The following is a 22456-nucleotide window of genomic DNA, read 5'->3' on the forward strand; positions in this document are numbered from 1 at the left end:
AAATCTCTTCACCGAAAATAGCCGACCAACAAGCTCTGCTATCTTTTGAATTTTTTGAAAATATGTTATGTTTATTGTCCAAAATAGGGATGCCAGGTTCAAAGTGGTTTAACCCTGCTTCATATGCTATGAACTTACTGTAATAAAACATGCAAATCATTCAGTAAAAGAGAAGTTTCTGTTTCCCCAAAGCCTTGAAGCCAGAGTGAGTTTCACAACAGTGCTAAATGAAGCAGCAAAAACACGGCACAGCTTTTAGAGGTGGAAATAATTGTGAAAGAGGAGGAGGCAGACGAAGACGACGGCCAAATTGCAGCAGCAGCAGCAGAACCAGCCTTCCGAGTCCTGCCACAATGCTGGACCAACCAGAGAGGAGACACCTCATTCCTGCTGAACACTTCACTTGTTGACTGTTCCCACGTCTTCTCCTCTCCCATCCCCTCAGCGGGCTGTGCAGCACTGACGCCTTTGAACTGAACTGACACCAAGCCGAGAGAAAGGACGGGAGGGCAGAGAAAGAGAGAGAGAGAGAGAGAGAGAGAGAGAGAGAGAAGGAAAGGAGTCGTAGAGGGAACAGCATGTACCTGCTCTGTGAGCCAACCAGACATCAGTTCACCCAGCCAGCATGGTGTCAGCCTCTTTTTCAACTCTCTCTCTCTCTCCATCTTTCTTTTTATTTCTGGTCACATTCACCATCTTCAATGACCTGTCTGTCCCCCCAGCCCTGCATTTCATAGTTCTTTACTTTGCTACTTTTGTGGATGGATAGCAGTATGTCTTTCTTTTTAAACTGTTTTTCTTTTTCTTTTCTTTGTGAAGACAGCATTCTTGTGGATGTTAGTGAAGCCCATTCTCCTGTCGTTTACTATTTTCCATCCAATTCATCAACACCTTTTTCTCGTCTCTCTCTGCCCCTCTCTCTCTCTGCCCCCCTCTCTCTCTCTGCCACCCTCTCTCTCTCTCTCTCTCTCTCTCTCTCTGCCCCCCTCTCTCTCTCTGCCCCCCTCTCTCTCTCTCTCTCTCTCTCTCTCTCTCTCTCTCTCTCTCTCTCTCTCTCAGTGCTATTCAAAATGCACAGTGAGTCAAACACACGCCAGTCACTGCAGCAACCATACAAACCAAATCAAAGACTTGGAGAAAACAAAGAAACGGGAGAGAAAGAGAGAGATCCCTTTGTGGTGGCGTGATCAAGTGGTTGGAAACAGATCGTAAAACTACAGTGAAAACACAGTGTTTGTTGCTGAAAGGCAGGACTGCAGGATAATGTCACAACGTCTCAGTGTCACATTCGCTCCAGAACAGGAAGCCTTTTAAATGCTAAACAGACTGGTGGAGAAAACAAGCAGGCTGCACATCATACAAGTCTCCCCATAACCAAATGAACCCTAGCATCCCTATTACTATTCTGGGCATGTCATATTAGGCGAGCATTCTGCAAAGAATAGCCAATCTACAGCTATTTTGGTGTACAGGGAAAAAAGGAGGGGGCCAAGTATAGACTCCTGGGGTCAAAGAAGTAAATTGTCGCCATCGGGCAGAAACCTTCTATCTCCATATTTTACCTTTTTGTGTTTTTTTGTAAATTAACACCCTACTTGATCATACTACAGCGTCACACCAAAGCATCAACAGTAGCAGATTGAAACAAGCTCGAAACGTGACGCTTCGCGCCACGTTTCGAGCTTGCGGATCTGCTACTTTTGCCATTTTTGAATTTGAACCCTGAAAAGTAACAGTTTTGGACATATGAGGTTTCCACCAGACAGAGACGATATAGTGTTTAAGTGGTTAAAGGACCGGCTAGACCGGCTCCAAGAGGAACTATTTGTAAAGTGATCCAGTACTAATGGATGACAGACGCTAGATGGAGAACTTCTACAGTGGCCATCACTGAACTATCTTTGATTTGCAATCATGATTTTCAATCGGTGAAAAGAAATATTAGTTTTTTTTTTTCATTTGAGCCATTTCTTTTTTTTATTAAGAGCTTTTGTTATATTTACAGACAGCACAGCTGCTTTTGACACACAGAGCAACATATTGCAAGGAGGAGATTTATTAGTTAGAAGTTAAAATATTTCTGTACACAGACCATATAAAACATTTTGACTTCATATGTTTACTATGTGCAGGAACTTTCATCAGCAGAAACAAATGATCACCTCAGAATCACATGGCCCCATGTGATCACATGTGTGTGTGCGCCTCTCACACTGCGGGTGAAGCAGGGACTCAGGCATATGAGACAGAGATAAGAAACTCTTAAGCTTGATTTACACATAGTTGTGTGCCGGTGTCGCGCACCGAAAATAGCCAACATACAAGCTGTTGGCCCGCTATTTTTAAGTATAAACAAAGTATAAATTAAGCATTAGGAAACAGCTTTCTTCAAATACAAAGTCACGGGCCAATTGCTGGACCCAAAAAGAAAAAAAAGAGCCCCAATTCCGTTTCCAATTGACTGGGATTGACGTAATGTCTCAAGTTAGTGTCCAGAAGTTCTGTTACAAGAGATGTGTATCATCAGTCCAGCAAACACAGGAGGGTCCCTTTGGCCCAAAGGCACGCTCATTATTACTGTCAACAGTACATATTAAGTTCAAAGATATGTTGTCTTGTTTCTATGGATAGAACCAGTGCTTTCTTTGTCATCACCATGTCCCCCAGCACAGGCTGGACTCACCCAGCAGTACAACTAACTCATGGTTGAGGTTCCAGTTAAGAGCCCAGTCACTGAATAAGCATGGCAAGCATTTTAGACAAGACAAGCCAAGCCATTGCCGTCCTTCTAGCTTGTTAAAGTGCAGCCAGTAAGACTAGTCACTTTTTGGCACACCGTTGTGTGTGTGTGTGCGTGTGTGTGTGTGTGTGTGTGTGTGTGTGTGTGTGTGTGTGTGTGTGTGTGTGTGTGTGTGTGTGTGTGTGTGTGTGTGTGTGTGTGTGTGTGTGTGTGTTTGAGTGGCCAGCCAACCACACTGTGGCTTGGTATGGCAATTATGGGTTTGACCATACAAACATTCAAACTTTCTCTCTCTCTCTCACACACACACACACACACACACACACACACACACACACACACACACACACACACACACACACACACACACACACACACACACAGAGAAAGAGCAGGGTGGTCCCTGCCTCCATATGCTAGCTGCACTCTATGTCCTAAAATGCTACACAGCAAGCCACTTATGGTATTTTCCTCACAATTTCAAGCTAATCCACTCAGGATGGACTTTTCTCCAAGCAATTATCCCATTGTTTAGATGAAACGAGTCTGATCCAAACCCCCAGCGGAGAGAGAGAGAGAGAGAGAGTAGGTCCTGGTGAACATCGACCACAGGTTTGCTTGCGGCTGAGTGAGTCCTTGGGTCCACCTGACACAATTCTCCCTTTTGCCTTGTATGTGTGTGTGTGTGTGGGGGGGTCCACTCCCAGGGGTCCTTGAGGGGGTTCCCAGCAAAATGAGGAACAGTTTACACTTTAACCCTATTTTATACTATCTTGAAAAATCTTGAAAATGTTTGAAACATTTTGAATCTTTTTTTGAAAACAATAACGTAATAATAACTATACGATTCTTCTCTTGTGTCTGCGGCCAAATACATCAATTTGGGGGTCCTGGACAAACAAATGTTTCAGAACCACTGGCTTAATGTATCTGTCCAGCAGGTGTTATACATTAATTCCTCTCCTGGGCAGAGCGACAGCAGCCCAGTGTGCGTAGACAAACCAGGAAGCTGTACGTTGGATCTTTGTAATCCCCCGGAACAGCTGAGATCTGGCTTAAAATATAAAAATGAGCGGGGTCAAGCGTCCCCCAAATTGTCGTAGATGATATCTGGTGACCTCAGCACAGGCTGGTTGTTAGTCTGCTGGTTCAACCATAGATTAGGAGGTGGGACCTTAATCTTGGACACTTTGCTGTAGAGATCCCTGCCTCCTGTGTTACCATTGTTATTGTTTACGTTGCCCCCGGATCCCCCAGGTCTCACGGGTGGCGGTGGTAATAGATCCTTCCGCGGGAGAGCGCCCTTGGCGGGCTTGGGGGCCGTGGTGGGCTTGGGCCACCTCGGAGCTGTCGGCGGGGCCGGGGGCCCGCCGCGATTTGGGGTGGAGTGGGGGGGGGAGTGCGTCCGGGGTTCAGAGTGCGTGTGAGATGGCGAGGGATGTGTGTGCGCGTGCGTGTACGGCTGTGTGTACTGCTTCCCGGCGGAAGGGATCGAGTAGCTATTCTCCTGGTTGTAGTTCCCTTCCTGTCCAGAGGCTAACATCACCTCTACTGATGGTCTTCTCCAGCCCTCGGGGCGGGCTTCATCGTAGATGCTCATCGCCAGTGGCGTGGCTCTCGGTTTGGCGCAGCCCTCCGGTTCGTCGTAAATGTGTTCTGCAGCCGAAGTGGGTGGCGATGACGAGGCCCCTTCGGCTTGACCCCCTGGGGGGCGTCGGTTACTGTTCCCCCCTCTGCCTCCTCCGGTCCCATCACTGTCCGGACCCAGGGAGCCGCTCATCTGGCTCAGCTCAAAGTTCACCTGGTCGTACAGGAGAGAATACACCTGGTCCGACGACTGCTGGTCCGACGACTGCCTTCGTTGGTTGTTGTTGCCCTCGTCTCCCACGGGCCTGAGGCGGGGAGTCGGCATCGGACCGGACGGGTTGCTGCCCGGTTGGTTTTGTTTCTTGATACTGTCTATAGGGTCCGAATAGAGGCTGTCAGCACTTGGTGGAGGCAAGCGGACCGAGTCGGCCGGTTCTGAATACACACCAGATAGTTCTTCCACTGGAAATTTACCCACCCCCACAGCACCGTGCCTGGGAGACCTAGGGGGTGTGACCTCTCCTCCCAAAACCCCCATCATGGGCGGCGGATCTGGTAAGCTCCTCCCTTTGTGTAATCCGCCCCCTCCTCCCTGCACCCTCCCTCCTCCTCCACCTCCTCCTCCCCCGTCTCCTCCCTCTCTCCTCCCTATTACTCCGTCCGCAGAGCCTGGCTTGCTCCCTCCCGAATCCCCGTCCGGCTCCCGGCCGCTGTTGTTGTTGTTGCCCTCGAGGATAATAATCCCAGCCATGCTGCGCAGGTGCTGCAGCGAGGGGGGGCAATCGGGGTCAAAGGTGACGGGACAGCTGAGGTGACGCTCCTCCGTCAGCGCCTTCTGTGACTTGATGGCCTGCTCCACCAGCTGGAAGATCTCGTTGCCCTGCTTGGTCTCGAAGGTGAAGTTGCCGGGACCCGAGTCACAGCGGCGACCCGCCTCAAAGGAAAACATCACCTGAGAAGAAACAGCGAGGAGAGGAGGGTTAGAGTTCCAATTAACTAGGGTACATTAGTCAAATATATAAAGGTGGGCATTAGAATGGATTGGCTGGCAATGCTTTGTGAGACAAGTGGACTTAACTATCCGCTCTCTCAGAACCTTACCCTAACCCCTTAAGACCTGAGGCAGATTCTACAAATGTTTTCTAAATCTAGATTTAAAAAAAAAATATATATATGCAAAACATTTCACAATCTTTCTAAAATAGCAGATCTACAAGCTCAAAGCATGGCACTCGGTGCCGTGCTATGAGCTTGTATATCTGCTATTTTTGAACAGCCAAAGAAACCTAAAATGACACAGATGTGTTCCAGCTCTTAATGGGTTAACCACACCACGCCCATGCCTAAAGCTAACCATGCTAACACTGCTTAACCTTAACTAAAATTAATCAATTAATACATTTTATTACCATCTATTTAGTTATCATCCTAGTAAGTTTCCATGTAGTTACTCAACTAGGAAATTAAATAGTACTTACTATCCATTTCTTAGTACTTTCCCAACTATATTTGTTTATCATCGACTTTCCTGGTAAATACCTGATAGCTAGGGGACTAGTTACTAAAATAAAAGATTACCAATAATACAATAGCAATATGAGCGATACAAAAATGCCAAATTGCATGTAACGCTATCCTCAGAAATGCAGCATTGCGTGTTCCGTGATATGTGCGAGGAGTGGGTGTGCACAGTGCTGTGCACTGTGTGTGAATATATCTTGAATAGAACAAGATAGTCTTTGTATTTAGGGCTGTCATGACATTTTTGTTGACAGCTGTTTTTACGCAGATAACTGGAAACGATTCTAACAAATAATGATGGCAGGCCATACATTGGATATGCTACGATACTGCACTACGAGCTTGTACATCTGCTATTCTTGAACATTTTTGAAAAATCTTGAAAGTGTTTGAAAAATGTTGAATATATATATATTTTCTTTTTACACAAATCTTCTCTTCTGATTTCTAAAACTATTGATTTAGAAGGCATTTGTAGAATCGGCCTCAGGTCTTAATGGGTTAACGCAGGAAAGCAAATATGGGGTGGGTGGGTAGGTGCTGTGTGTGTCTTATGTGCGTGCACCCACCCTGTCCCGTCCGTATCTCCGGAGCAGCTTGTAGGGCCAAAGCAGAACGTTCCTTTTGGTCTTGGCTTCCTTCAGGACCAGGGAGTCTCTGTCTGCTTTCAGCCAGTAGCTACCTGACAGGCTGCAGCGCTCGGACGCCTCGGTGCGCTGGACGCTCACCCAGAACTCACTCACTGCAGGAGAGGAGGAGTTAAGCCTCAGTTATACTTTAGTTGCATGCCGGTGTCACATTCGTGACACGTTGTGAGCTTGTAGATCTGCTATTTAAGGTATGCAACACCAGCGTGCAACTAAGTATAAATCAGGCTTTAGCTAACACCATCACAAGGAAAAACACATGGAAGAAAAACAAGAACAGAAGGGGAGCGAAGGGGAGTCTATTTAATTGAATAGAGAATCTGAAAACATAATGCTTATGAATTCACTGCATGGGAGAGGACAGGAGATCTTAGAATGTACTGATGTTATTAGCAAAAAATTGGCCAAAAAAGAAAGAACATATTCACTGAAAATGGCCAACATACAGTAGGTTAGAGTGACTTATGTTGTCTAAAGCAAAGGCCTTTCAAGTCAAGGCTCATTCAGTGTGTGTGTGTGTGTGTGTGTGTGTGTGTGTGTGTGTGTGTGTGTGTGTGTGTGTGTGTGTGTGTGTGTGTGTGTGTGTGTGTGTGTGTGTGTGTGTGTGTCTCTGTGTCTCTGTGTGTGTGTGTGTGTGTGTGTGTGTGTGTGTGTGTGTGTGTGTGTGTGTGTGTGTGTCTGTGTGTGTCTGTGTCTATATGAATAAATGAGCATTTGTCATTGAGTGAATTATGACTTTCAGTATAGCTTTTAGCTTTTATGCAATAACATAACTAACACACACTTAAGACCTAATGTGTGTATGTGCTGTACAAGCAAGGGATAATGAATAGCGACATTTATCAATAATGACTGTGTTGCTATTCATTACTCCACTTATTACATGGCTACTCAATAAAGAAATTAACTAATGGACAATGAACAATGTCATTGATTTTAAAAGGATGTAATTGCTTATGGTTAAGGAATAGTCCAATTATATTATGCACAAAATGTGTCCAGTGCAATGATCTATTCTTCATAGCAGAAGTCTGCTATCCAGAAATGACAAACCACCGAATTCAGTGATTGGCCAATCAGAATCACGCATTCAACCAAGCCGTGTAATAAGCAGCAGTTTAATGTGTGGATGCATGCATATATCCATAAATACTGTATACACTCTGTCAATGCATTCAGAGAAATGCTTCAATGGGTACTTGAGGGTGTTTTTATTGGTATGTATAGAGTATAGCATGAATAGGACATGACCATGCTTTATTTTCTGAGTTATTTTTTACATTTTTATAGTGACTTACCTGTATTAAAAAATGTACTAAGTCTCTATTGTTATAGTTGCGTATATGGATGGCAATAAGAGACATGAAGATCTTAATACTTGAATACTAATATTGAAAATTCACTGAATTCATAGCATTGAAATATTATGCTTAGAAGACCATGTATTTGAATTGATTGTGTGTTTATTATAGACAAGCTGCAAGTGTTGTCAATTATGGTTAAAAAAAAATAATTATAGATTAATCAATAGCAAATTGCGCCTTGTTCCCGGATGGAGACACTGATTCGGTTTGTGTTAAGATTCCATGAATATGGTTTGAATATGGTTGCTATAATTCAACGGATTAAGCAGTAAATTATGTTAGTGTATACTGTAACATTTAAGAAATGGACCGGAGATCGTTGACACAGTTTTCATAGCACATCAACCTATATTATATTTTATACTCATGATGTATATAGACGCCTAAACAGACGACTTCTTCTTCTGTCGTATGTCCTTAGACCTTCAGCTCCGTTGCAGCAAGCCAGTCCAGTGTGTCATTGTCTAGGTCAATTAAACCACGATCACCATTCGGTGGCCGGTATTTGGGGCAGCTGGTCATAACGTGTTCCACAGTCTGTTCTGGATCCCCACATTCGCAATGGGCATTGTCTGTGAGACCCCACTTGTGCATTGATGCATTGAAACGTCCAACACCTGTCCTCAGGCGATTGAGGGTTGTCCACTCCTTGCGTGGGAGGTGCTGGCCAGGAACATCTGCTGGGTCCTTGATGTATTTGTGGAGCCTGGATGGTTCTGCTGCCTTCCACTGGTCCCTCCATCTTGCCTTCACCCAGGAAGCCTTGGAGGTGTCCGCTGGTGTTGTGCGGAGCAGTTCCTGGGCCTGTGTTGCAAAGGGGCGCCGGGACTTGAGGCGCACGCGCTGTGGTGTCTCCGTGACGACCTTGTGGAGGAGGTGGGATTCACTCATCTGTGCCTTCCGAGCGAGGGCCAGCGTGGCGGCTTCTCGTCTGACCTCTGCTGGAGCGATTCCAGCGAGGACAGGTAGTTGGTATGATGGGGTGGCTCGTAGACATACGGAGACGGTCCGTAGGGCGGTGTTGTTCTGTCCAGCTTCACCCCAAGGTATGTCGGGGAGGACTGAGACTGTAGCCGGGCATCTTCAACCATTCAACAGACGACGTCACACTGTTACGAAACAGTATGCGCGCGCAGGTCGGCAGCAAAAGAACCCCACCGCTCATAAGATGCAATGTAAAAGTGGTCACAGTCTCACATGTAAAAATGCATCCCATCAAACTTTCAGATGCTGTTTTTCTCCCAGTGTGGAGGAAGAATGCTTAGTGTGACGAGTGTGATGTGTGACGTTGTAGTAGATCAAGTAAGGCATTACTTTACAAAAAACGTAAGTCATATTAAGTCCCCAACACTGTACATGCATGTGACATACAAAGCCTTTGAATCTGAAAAGATATTTCAATGCTATGAATTCAATGGTGTTTACGTTGAATATGTGAAATATTCAGTGCCTTTTTAAAATTCAGAACTTCATGGCACTTGTTTGCTTCTGTGTGTGTGTGTGTGTGTGTGTGTGTGTGTGTGTGTGTGTGTGTGTGTGTGTGTGTGTGTGTGTGTTATTTACCCTCCTCTCTGGAGTAGTAGATGAGATTCTCAGACATCTGTAGGTCCTGAGGCCCTCCGTTACAATCTGGAGTCTTACTACCCCCACCTCCCTACACACACACACACACACACACACACACACACACACAATATTAGACAGCGGATTAACAGGTTTATTCAGATTTGTACAGTATGTGTTACCGTATGTGTTGTAATTATTACAATTTAAACACTGAAAACTTTGTTGACCGGGGACCCACTAGGCCTAGGGTCTATACTTGGCCCCCTCCTTTTTCCCCCTATGCACCACATCTCTTTGCCAAAAATAGGCAATCTACAAGCTTACAACGTTGTGAGCTTAGCTTATCTCATTTTCCTTGTATGTTTGCCTATTTTTGCAGAACTTTCATCCATTATGACATGCCCAGAATAGGAATGCTAGGGTTAAGTGGTTAATAGCATGTATCCAACATGGGCTCCTTGTGATGTTTTGACAGTCAGGGAATAGACAGAGGGTGTGAGAGGAACATTGACAGACAGCAGAAGAACATGATGTGTCCCACAGAGAACAAAGTGGAGTGATGATAGCTCCCACGCTGTTTTACACTAAGTACATTTATTCCCTCTGGCTTCTATCTATGTACATTCACATCTGTTCATCTTTGGCTCTGTTTCCTTTGTGTACACACGTGTGCTTGCCTGTACACAAGTGTGTGTGCGTGTGCGTGTGTGCGTGTGCGTGTGCGTGTGCGTGTGCGTGTGCGTGTGCGTGTGCGTGTGTGTGTGTGTGTGTGTGTGTGTGTGTCTGCCTGCGTGTAGATAAGTATTGGTAGTGTTAACCAAGAATAACCACATGTAAACAATTTGAAAGAAATAAGCATCCCTAGTGTGTGTGAGTGTGGATGTGTGTGTGTGTGTGTGTGTGTGTGTGTGTGTGTGTGTGTGTGTGTGTGTGTGTGTGTGTGTGTGTGTGTGTGTGTGTGTGTGTGTGTGTGTGTGTGTGTGTGTGTGTGTGTGTGTGTGTGTGTGCGTGCGTGCGTGCGTGCCACTGCGGATCCAGCTGATATCACTTTGTAGACACTCCAGGGGCATGCTTTGGCAGTAGTATCAGCAGGCAGTTAAAACAGTACACACACGCGCGCGCACACACACACACACACACACACACTATACACACACCACACATGCGTCATTGGGAAAAGTAAAAAATTGTTGCAAAATCATTGGAAGGCCCTGTTTTTCAAGCATAACTCCTGTTCAAACTCAGCAGCAAATTAGTGATAATATCATTCATCTGATGTTATGTTTTGTCTTAGGACAGAGGCTCATTGAAACACATTCTAGTTACAGAACACATGCGCACAACGCACGTATGCGCACACGCACGCACACACACACACACACACACACACACACACACACACACACACACACACACACACACACACACACACACACACACACACACACACACACACACAGGGGTGTACAATGCATTAACCACTTAAACCCTATAAGTCATTGACCGGAGACCCCCAGGGGTTTATATTTGGTCCCCTCCTTTTCCCCCTCTACACTAGATCTCTTCGCCATTTTTGTCAACGGTTTGCCCGAGAATAGGGACGCTCGGGTTCTTTAAGGTAGCGATGCACCTGCATGGTAATGTATGTTAGAATCAGTGGTGTGTGTAGCAGTGCTTTACTCTAATTTTGCCAAATAATTTGAAGGTGGCCCATGCCACAAAGGAACAGTGCCCTGGGTGGGTATAACATTTTCAGAAACAGTGACGTTTAATCAGAACGCTGCTAACATTATCATAATTAATCACTTAAATTATGTAAAGAAATGTTGTGAATAAAATGTTATTTGGTCCAATCTGTATGTTAAGAGTATGTTAATACAAAAATAACCTTTACAATTGGTGTGGTTGTATTTGGTCTCCCTGCTCTTCTACATTTAGATCTTGTGTCTAGGTTGGACACCACGTTTGACACAATCCTGTTTCTGGTTTGACACAGATTTTGATCTAAAGGTCAAAATTCTATTTCTCCCCAAGCACGCAGGCTCTATTACCTCAGTGGTAAACATTTCAGCACTTGTGCACGAGACCTGGGTTCAAATCCATAGAAGAACAGGAAAGTTCCATAGTGCAGCTCTAAAGTGATACAGTAGTCAACTGAAAAATGTCAAATTGTGAACTGGCTTCTTAAGTACTGTATGTGCCAGTAGTGTTTTTGCAAAGTCACTTGACTTCTGCTGCAGCTAATGTTTGCTTCATAATGGTCCCACACTGAAGAGACAGTGGGGTTTTGTTCAACCATTCAGTTCTGTTCAACAGTTCAACCACTGTTCATCAACATCATCATCATTGATTTATTGACTGTTTTCAAAGGAACATTTGCATTTATTCACGTGATTTGTGTGTGCTCTGCCTTGTGTAATCACACAAAAAAATAACCTGAACAGTTTCGATATTTGATACCATGGGGGAAACACACAAGTTGAGGGCATATTTATTTTTATATTGGGAAAAAAAAAGAAAGGGGAAAAATCGCTATGTCTGCTATAGTTATAGCTGAAAGAATATTGTGTAGTCTTGGGGCATGATGATACAGTATGAGTACGGTATATATACTTGATTCATTCTGAAAGTGGAATTTTCACATGATCACCACACAGAAACATGCAAATAGAGGTATTATAATGACAGACAAAACATAAGGTGGCTACCCTGTGTTTTAAAAAGGTCTAATATCATCATCATCATCATCATCAAAGCATTGCACCAAATGTACTAAATTTGCTATGTTAGCAGTTGGCACTGGTCTCCTTACTCCAATGTTGCACTTCCCCTAGCTTGCATCTGGGCTTGCTGGTATATCCTTGCTGTCTTTCCTTGTTAATTTGCCTCAAATGCAACGCACTGAACAAACATTAAGCCAAATAAAATCAAAAGGAAACCCAATCATTGGACTATTGTCCAGAGTACCTTATATTCGTCACTCGATACCATTCACAGAGTCTCTGCACACTTAGCATCTTTATCAAGTTAACACCCACACACTATAACAATGTGACCTCTGTTTTGAAATGGACCAAACAAAACAAGTTGAGTGAGGAGAGCTGAGAACAGTACTATGAGGAGGGTTTGTGTTGTGTGCATTGTTGCCAGATTCTGCGAGAGAAATAAGCAACCAGGTCAATTTCTTTTTTTTTTAATGACATATTTGTATTTATTTTTTTAACATTATAACAACACAAATCTGGTACGGGGTCCCTGGCAGAAAATATTTTAGATGGGGGTCTGTGGACAAATACATATTGATTTGGGGGTCCTTCACATGAAAATGTTTGAGAACCACTGGTTTAAACAACATTTAGGAATTAAGCCCAAATAAGCAACTACACTTTAGAAACAAGCCCAAAACAAACCACAATCCGCAACTACCAATATTTACATAATAAGCAGACATGGCAACACTGGTGGTGTGTGTGTGTGTGTGTGTGTGTGTGTGTGTGTGTGTGTGTGTGTGTGTGTGTGTGTGTGTGTGTGTGTGTGTGTGTGTGTGTGTGTGTGTGTGTGTGTGTGTGTGTGTGTGTGTGTGTGTGTGTGTGTGTGTGTGTGTGTGGGGCAAGAAGAGTCATAGGAGAACACGCGGCTGGTATCGCTAGTGTGTATTGAAACAGTTAGAAATGTTCCAAATCAATATGTATTGAATGATTTATATTTGCGACTACACTGAAACTGATTGCTGTACACATAAGTGAGTACACGAAATGCCCACTGAAAACCAATTGTTTTAGAGGGTATACGTTTGTATACCCTCCACTACAACACTGGTTATAATCAATTATAATCAATACTTTTTTGGCCAAAATAAAATGTAATTAAATATGGCACTTATTGACAATAAATATGCTGAGAACTTGAAGCTTGGTGTATTACTTGTTGTCTAAAGTCCACTAATACTGAGTCAATCAGGTCATGCAGTTACTGTGAATTCAATGTATTTTAATGCATTGAAATTAATTTGTATGAAATGAACATGACAAATTGAATCGTAGTGAAATGTATACATTGAACTGTTTCCGAAAGAATCTTAAGAGATTTACACACACACAGCACACGCACACAGTCCACACACACACACACACACACACACACACACACACACACACACACACACACACACACACACACACACACACACACACACACACACACACACACACACACACTCTTTTTCCATGCAAGCAAGCTTATCTCACGCCATCTTCTCGGAGCTTACAAATAGTCCCACACACTTCCTGAGCCCTCCTGGGGGTTAGGCTGTAAACTAATGCACCACATCTGATAAGTGTCTCTACAGTTTATCATTGTGCATGTGTAACTGCCACTATCATTGTGGTGGCCATAGCTGAGTGGGTAGAGGCTGTCTGGTAGTTAGTAGGTCACCAGTTCACCTCCCACGCTCGCCCCTTGCATACGTCGAAATGTCCCTGAGTAAGACACTTAACCACTAACAGACTGAACCCCTAATAGCTCCCCACCAAGCACTCATCATGACCATCTGAGCAGCCATCAGCTGGATATCCCCAGTTCCCTTCCCCTTCCAAAAGAATCCCTATGCAGATTAATAAAGCATATGTTCTTTTTAACCACTTGAGTCCTATATACTTTGTCATATGACGAATAGGAAAAACAACCAATTTACAAGCTCACAATGTCCCATCGCAACACATTGTGAGCTTGTAGATCAGCTATTTTCACAAGAACACTTTTGCCTATACTGACATGTCCAATATGGGAGTTCAAAGTTGTTGAATAAACAATAAAATATCTACCTGAAAGGCGATATCGCACATGATCTCCACCCACTGTGCAGTCACACTCTTCTCTGCTGCGAAGACATGCGTTTTTTCCACTGTCTCCACGCAGAAGGCGGCCATGTTTTCTTTGGGGCAGGTCTCGGTGACGGCGGGCAGGATGGAGATGCACTCCGACAGGCGAATGATCTTCTTGTCCAGCTTCCGGGTCTTCTCGTTGGTCCCAACTCCTCCCCCGCCCCCGCCGGCCCCACCTCCGCTGCCCGACGGCGAGTCGAAGAATTCGAGGCGGGCGATGCCGTTCTGACTGGCGGGGTAGAGGACGAACCAGTTCTTCTTCCATTTCTGGTTGGAGGAAGGGTTGGGGGTGGAGAAAGAAGAGAGGGTACAGTTAGTCTAACACAGTTGCACAACTGTGTTCATATACATAAGATACAAAACAGCCTTTATGCAAACGTTTATTTTTATTCACGAATGCCAAATAAAAAGGTAACATATGTGTAGTCGTCACAAAATCAAAAGGCACACCTGGACTTGTCCCATGGCACACCAGTGTACCTCAGTACTAACCTATTTAGAATGGGGTTTATGATGTTCTGCCGTAAGGAAATCTAACACAGTTTTACACAAGTCTTTTATGCACACAAGGGTTTCCTGTACATTCATTCAGCAGTCACCTAGATTTAGTCACTATACTACTGCTGCAGCTAGAGGCAAAGCCCCAAATAAGTGCTGCTTGGCCAATGTTTGGTGTCAGCATTTTTCAGTATTCACGTATAAAACCAAAACGGGGAACAAAACAAAACAATGGCCAACCATGAGACCGAAACCATCAGTTGGCCTAAACAACCACTGCTGCAAAAACAATTATGAGGGGAAAAGAGCCCTAGCAGAAACCGAACAATCCTGAAATCCAAAGATGACAATTCATTTCGGTCACGTCCCCTTCCCCATCACCACATGTCTCTTTGTGTCTTGCCAACGTGTGCTGTATGTGTACTTGAGAGGATGAAGCACCATTGTTACAGGGAGATTTGCTTTGCTGCACTTTTACCCATTTAGACCTGAGGCCGATTCTACAAATGTCTTCTAAATCCAAACAGTTTTCTGAAAAACTTATGTTGCTACATCAGTGGTGCTCAAACTTTTTCATGCCAAGGACTGCCAACATTTGATGTATTTGGCCGCTGACCACCATCTCAAAATATTTAGTTCCAGAAGCAATATTTAGTCCCCAAAAGCAAAGATTTGAGTTACCTGTACCCTGTACCTACATCATACTTCAAAAACGTAAATGAAGTCCACGATCACAACACCAGAGGCAGCTCCACGGATCATGTTCAACCCAGATCTGGCACAACAAAGGGAATGAACTCGTTCTCATGCTATGCAACAAAAATGTGGAATGCCCTACCAAAAGGAGTAAAGGAGTGTAAAACCCTATTCACTGCCCTAAAGAAACACCTTCAGGAGGCTGCAATTCCAAACTGGCCCCTGTCAAAGTCTTAACCTAATTTTTTTGCAAAGTATATATATATTTTTTAAAGTGGTTCAAATGTAAATCTTCATGGGTTAACTTAACAGTTTGTATAGTGCCGAAGTGAGGAAGTCCCAGCTAACAATAGCCTCTTCCTCCTCTGGGAGCTGCAGGGATATGACCAACATGTCACATAATGCCACCAAGCAGTAGGGGATACAGCTGTGGCCCTGTGTGCGTGTGTGTGTCCACTCACCCGCTAACAATGGCCATAGTGACAATGTGTTGTATATGAATAACCCGATTACTATTGTGACATTTCACATCACAAAAATACAGCAACAAGAAGATGAGTAATTATGCAAGCAATGTAGCCTAACATACTCACACACAGACTGTTAACGGGGTTGAAAGTGATATACTGTATATTTTTGTTGTTGTTAAAATAAGTGTTATATTATATTCCAATAGCAATCATTGTTATTAAGTGTTTGTTTAGTGACAGTGTTCTGTTCTGCCCGTCTATCCAGGTCAGAAATACATGTTTACACCAAATGTATCCAATCGGCAGAGAGAACTCAAAGAGGATAAGCAAGAGAAATTGGAAGTGATGAAACCGAAACATTATTTGGAATTGGAACACTGAAGCTGATAAATGACCTTTGTATGGTTCTCTCTCCAGATTGGATGACATCAGTATCCCTGAGAATGTATTTTCTGTTAACTAAAGAGCTGGAAAGACGTGAGACCCTTGTTACTGAACAAACATTTGAACAAAAATGTTCTTTATTTTTTACAAAAACATATCACTTACACCACATTTAAGCTTCTGCTGTTAAACAAATACAGCACGTTAGTTCACAGGAAAATCCTCAGTGAGTAAAAATGGACCCCTGTGGACCTGCGTCCTCATATCTATGACTGAATCACAGCCATGCTGATATACAGTTACAGTATACTAGCAATCCCTCTTGGGTGATATTGCTATATATGCACAGTATATATTCATTATTTATGGGTGACTTTTACCGTCAAATAGCCCTGATGATTTGATTGCATAGGTTAAGACCGCTTCAACTTTAACCCAAAAGTAACCTCTCTTACACTATCATGTACTCAACAACACTAATGCTAACAGGAGGGCAATAGTTGAAAAGGAAGTTATTGCCAAACTGGTACTAGACTGCACTGTCTATAAATGGTTGTATCTCTTTTCACTGTGACACTGAACAAACATGCTTCCATCCATCACACAATACAAGATCCTGGAACTGATGAGGCGTTATATTCAGTGTTCGTGTGTGTGTGTGTGTGTGTGTGTGTGTGTGTGTGTGTGTGTGTGTGTGTGTGTGTGTGTGTGTGTGCGTCCGTCTGCTCGTGCACCCGTGTGTGTGTGTGTGTGTGTGTGTGTGTGTGTGTGTGTGTGTGTGTGTGTGTGTGTGTGTGCGTCCGTCTGCTCGTGCACCCGTGTGTGTGTGTGTGTGTGTGTGTGTGTGTGTGTGTGTGTGTGTGTGTGTGTGTTTAGCTAAAAATAAGCTCAGTATAAAGTGTTATGAGACAATAACATCATTCAGCATGACAGCTGTGCAAACATATCACTTGCATTCACACCATGCAAATTGGAAAGAGGAAGAGACAGAACAAAAGAGAGAGAGAGGTGTATTTGCATGGTGATGCTGTTCTAATCGTACGTATAGCCGCGGGGGCATACATACAGGTACTGTCCCTGTATGTAATGTATATACTATAACCTACACAATCCCTGAGACCTGTCGCCATGTCAGTCTCTGCGATACAGGCCGTCACACTGGCACTCTCACTTTATGTATGCTAGGGCGGAAGGGCGTCGTCCTAGTGCGAATTGCCCACACACGCCAAGTTTGGTACCGGACGGTTGGACGCTGTCCGAGTTATGCCAGGGACAGATGTTGTGTGACACACAGATAAACAAACACACACACACACACACACACACACACACACACACACACACACACACTTTATGTACAGTATATGACTGTGATATGACTATGATCATTCCACACATTTACTATATATGTGCTGCTAAGTGATAACCTTTACTTGCAGAAGAAACTGAGGTACTAAAAAAAAAGATTTAGATCTCTAGAATCTTACTGTATGTATATTTGACATTGATTGTTGTTTTGTTATTTTTTACTTGACATTCTGTAAATATGGGGCCTTAGGGCTACAACACACTGCAAGATATTTTCTCCGATTATGCTGTCGGGGACCTTTTTGGCTCGCCGAGGTTTTGCTCGCTGTGTGTGAAAGGCTCCGCGATTCCAGCTCTTGGCGATGCCTTCCAGAGCATTTCTAGATATCTAGCACGTTTGATATTTGGCTTTGTCGCCGACTGGAAATCATACAGTATGATACTCTGCGAGGACATCCGTGCTACAGCCAATGAGAGCGCAGAACCGGGAGGGTCGCTGCGTGCAGAGAGAGGAGAGAGAGAGAGAGAGAGAGAGAGAGAGAAAGAGAGAGCGAGCGAGCTGTGTGTGTGTGTGTGTGTGTGTGTGTGTGTGTGTGTGTGTGTGTGTGTGTGTGTGTGTGTGTGTGTGTGTGTTTTAACAGACAGATAGATGGATAGATATAGACCTTTTTTGATCCCCATGGGAAAATTCTGGTGTTACAAATATTGGTAAAGCAATGTTGATATTGCAGTAGGCCTATTAAACTATACTTTCATCATGACTGGAATACTTTTTATCACCGTGAACGACGAGGAAATGCTTCTGAATTGCATTGTGCATTAAAGCTGGTTGACTTGTTTGTTTCACTGAGAGAGAATGATTAATTGATTGAATACAAATAGTTTGCAAAAAAAGGCACGTTGGCACAAATTTATACAAAAGAATGCTAAAAGGATAGCGCAGATAAGGCCGCTCAGGGCTTGTTTCCATTTTAGGTCCTGTGTATTCCTGAGAGAGAGAGAGAGATAGAGACATACAGAGAAACAGAGAAATATTTAATATCAATCAATAGCGTCCTGTATATCACAGGGGCCTTGCACGTTTTCGTGAGACGTTGTTTAAAAATAATAAAAACAAAAGTATGTATCGGGTCTGGATTGCATCCTCCTGGTGAAATCTTGCAGTGTGTGTGGTCCCTTGTCAGCGATCAATCATATAGTGTGAAAACCACAATGATATTATGACAGCCGATTTCAAGAAAGAGACTTGTGTAGTGTGAAATCCACAATCTGATGACCCCCCGACCACTTTAAAAGTCGTACTGTGTGTAGCTGCCTTTACACACTCAGTTAACCACTTCAGCCCTATTTCAAAAATAGCAACGACAAAAAAAGCAGATCTACAATACAAGCTTAACAATTTCGACATATTTAACCATCACAACATAATAATGCTGCAGGTTAAAAGTCATTCAACTGACGCTCAGGAGGATGCAGTGTGCATGAGCATGCTGTCACTCTCTTGCATACAGTACTCCACCACACAGTACAGTAGGAGTGCAGCAGTTCAACGAATTAAGTGGTTAATCAGACTAATTGATTTAGTCAAATATAAATTAGAAAGTCGATTCGTTGATATATAAAAAATAAAAACAAGAACAAAAATTCCTCAAAACGATGATTAAAACTCGATTATTTGATTAAACGTTTGTAATTGTTAGAATAATCACTTAGAAGATAGTTGCAGCCCTATATGCATGCATTCACACCGCGTTCACTCTCGAACTCACGCACATGCATGCACCCACACACATGTCTGCACAGGCACACACATGCACTCACACACGCAAAATTAGACACACTCACAGACATACAAATGCAAAGTAACTGCCAAAAAGGACAGGAAATGTGTGGGACTGTCATTACCCAGGATCCTCTTTGTTTCCCGCTAATGGTTCCAGAGTGTGTACAGTATGTGTCTGCAGACGTCACGTGTGCATGTAGTAATAGTTTGTTTAGGTCATTAGCCATGTACAAATATGACACAACATACAACAAAACAAACACAAAATAAAATATCTTGCCGATATGTTGTACATCTCATGAGCTCATGCATTCGCATTCACACACACACACACACACACACACACACACACACACACACACACACACACACACACACACACACACACGCACACACACCCACGCACGCACACACAAGTATGTATGTGAGAGTTGATGATCTAAGCTATCCCAAATAAGGTAACAGACCGTTATCAACCAGCCATACAATGAGTGGAAATTATGCAAAGTAGACACACCACAGAGAGAGAGAGAGAGACTTCCTTACTAGCCTTCATCATGTGTGTTCATTTCCCCATTTCTGCAGCTGTGACATTAGCAAACAATAAATACCTTTTAGTATAATGTCATGTTGGCCTTTACGTTTTTTGTGTGTGACCTTTTTCATCCCCCGTGGGAACTTCTGTTTTCAGCTTCACCCAGCTGAGTGCTGCCCGCAGAGGGGAAGAGTTAAGTGTCTTGCTCGGGGACACTTCGACTCATCAAGTCTGAGGTCTGGAATTGGTCTGGAATTGAACCTTGGACCTCTGGTTTCCCAGGCAGGCTCTCTAACCATTCAGCTATGGCCACCCCCAAAGTCCATGTTCAACTGAAAGGACAACGACACTGTTCTGTTCTGTCTTATCATCTAACGGTTCTAACCAGTAATCCTCCTGATTAGATGATTAGACAGAACAGTGTCGTTGACGTTTCTGGATCATTACTGACCTGTCAAATCTTTTTCTAATATATATTTTTCTAATTAACATATGTGTGTGTAGTGGCTACAACTGTCGATTATCTTCTTAGAGACTATTCTATCGATTACTTTATAGATTAATCGAATAATCAAGTGTGGGGCTGTGTTCATGTTTTCATTTGAAAATACCTTGTTGTACAATGGTGTCACGCAAAATATTGCTAAAATAGCCCATTTATTGTGGATCAGTTTATATTTGAAAGTCGTTTTTTTAAATTAAAATCGATTAATTTATGCACCACTATTTGTGTGAAATCGTGAGATCTATGGAAGTGTTGAATTTTGTTTTTAAAAAGCAACTTTTGTAATAATCTACTCTGTACAAAACTGTGTGTGTTAGTTCTTGTTGTATATAGAACAGCAGGAACATAGGATTAGAATGATAATAATACCAAAACATAATTGTTTAGGAAACACGGCATTAGTGTGGAGGACTCCTTTCACACTGTTTCACAAATCAGGGATTGGGACGGCATAACACAACTTTTCAGTCGTGAGATTAGTTTTTACTTTAATCCCTGAATCAAGCAGAGTGCATCTCATTAACCTTTAGAGTCTACTCAGCTATATTACACACATCTTATGTTATGACATGCAAATAGGAAATGACATGTTGAGTCCTACAGATTTCAGTAATTTCTTTTTTTTTAAATATATATTGTGATATTAATATATATCGTCTCGTGACATTTGTTATCAATTTGTTATCTTATTTGTTTGTTATCATGCCCAGTAGTCAGTATAATGATCAGATAAACTTTCAGTGCAGAGCAGTGTTCACTATTCCCTTCCACAGCAGCTACACTATGTACAGAATGTCATGTTGCCTGAATGCATGTTGGTAAAGATGGTTGTCTATCTTTATTCACATCATCTGAAGCCTTACTGTTTGTAAGAGAAAACCTCTCAGCCATTTCTTTTGGAGGAAAAAAAATACACAGAGGTCTGAAGCACGTCCTGTCAGATGGACACGTTTATCCACATGCTGGTTGTTCAAACTCTCCGCTGTCTGTCATGTTCCCATGTTACCACACCAGCCTACCATGTCTCCACCCGCCACAGACAGACCAAACTGTGTGTGTGTGTGTGTGTGTGTGTGTGTGTGTGTGTGTGTGTGTGTGTGTGTGTGTGTGTGTGTGTGTGTGTGTGTGTGTGTGTGTGTGCGCGCTCGCGTGTTTCTCTTTTGATACCAACATTTGAGGTATGACAGAGTCCTAGACCGTGATTGCCGATATTTTGACCGACGCACACAAAAAAAAGTGCAAAAGTCAGTGGTCAACTTAGATATGATTAAAGTTTCTTTTGACAACATTTTACTTATAAGCAAATTAATTCATTAGCTCGCAACCTATCACGTTGCGACTCACTGTGAGCTTGTAGATCGGCTATTTTGAAAACCTTTTTTACTGGTTGAAAGAGGTAAACATTGGCTGTCTCTAGTCTGCATGTACTGTGTGTTTCTCTGCAGACGCGCACACATGTCCAAGGCTGTGTTGGTGTGTGTGTGTGTGTGTGTGTGTGTGTGTGTGTGTGTGTGTGTGTGTGTGTGTGTGTGTGTGTGTGTGTGTGTGTGTGTGTGTGTGTGTGTGTGTGTGTGTGTGCATGTCTTGTGTTGTCCTTGCATGTTTTTTCAGTAGGCTCTGAGAGGAAGAGCGTGCCATTAATTGTGTCCTTTAAGGGTCGACTGCGAGCGAGTGACAGAGAAGGAGAAGGAGAGAGGAAGTGTGTGTGTGTGTGTGTGTGTGTGTGTGTGTGTGTGTGTGTGTGTGTGTGTGTGGGACAGACCACTGCTTTGACCACAGATGTGCTGCTGTAACCTCAGAGCTTCCCCTACTTCTGCTACTCCTCCAAACCAACATGTCATCATCATGAGGAACCAGTGGTAGTTTGTACTGCACTGTTGTACAGAGGTCAACACAGCGAGTGCAATGCACTGTTTACATACAGATGTTTTAATGCGTTCAAACAATTATCTCAAAGCCCACCCCACTC

At 43.4% G+C, this 22456-nt stretch overlaps 1 protein-coding gene across 1 annotated transcript in view; it reads right to left on the reverse strand.

The window, feature by feature from the left end:
- Nucleotides 1-2040: 2040 nt before the first annotated feature.
- Nucleotides 2041-22456, reverse strand: part of dok1b (docking protein 1b) — a 26555-nt gene continuing 6139 nt past the window's right edge. Inside the window, exons 2-5 of the mRNA XM_084043484.1 lie at nt 14249-14575; nt 9423-9513; nt 6418-6590; nt 2041-5279 (exon numbers count right to left, since the gene is read on the reverse strand). Of these exons, the coding sequence (XP_083899610.1) occupies nt 3819-5279; nt 6418-6590; nt 9423-9513; nt 14249-14575 (2052 nt within the window). The 3' untranslated portion in view covers nt 2041-3818. The remainder of the gene's footprint in view (nt 5280-6417; nt 6591-9422; nt 9514-14248; nt 14576-22456) is intronic.

Source organism: Gymnoscopelus microlampas (assembly GCF_963454915.1).
Source record: "Gymnoscopelus microlampas genome assembly, chromosome: 19".
NCBI classification, from domain to species: Eukaryota; Metazoa; Chordata; class Actinopteri; order Myctophiformes; family Myctophidae; genus Gymnoscopelus; species Gymnoscopelus microlampas.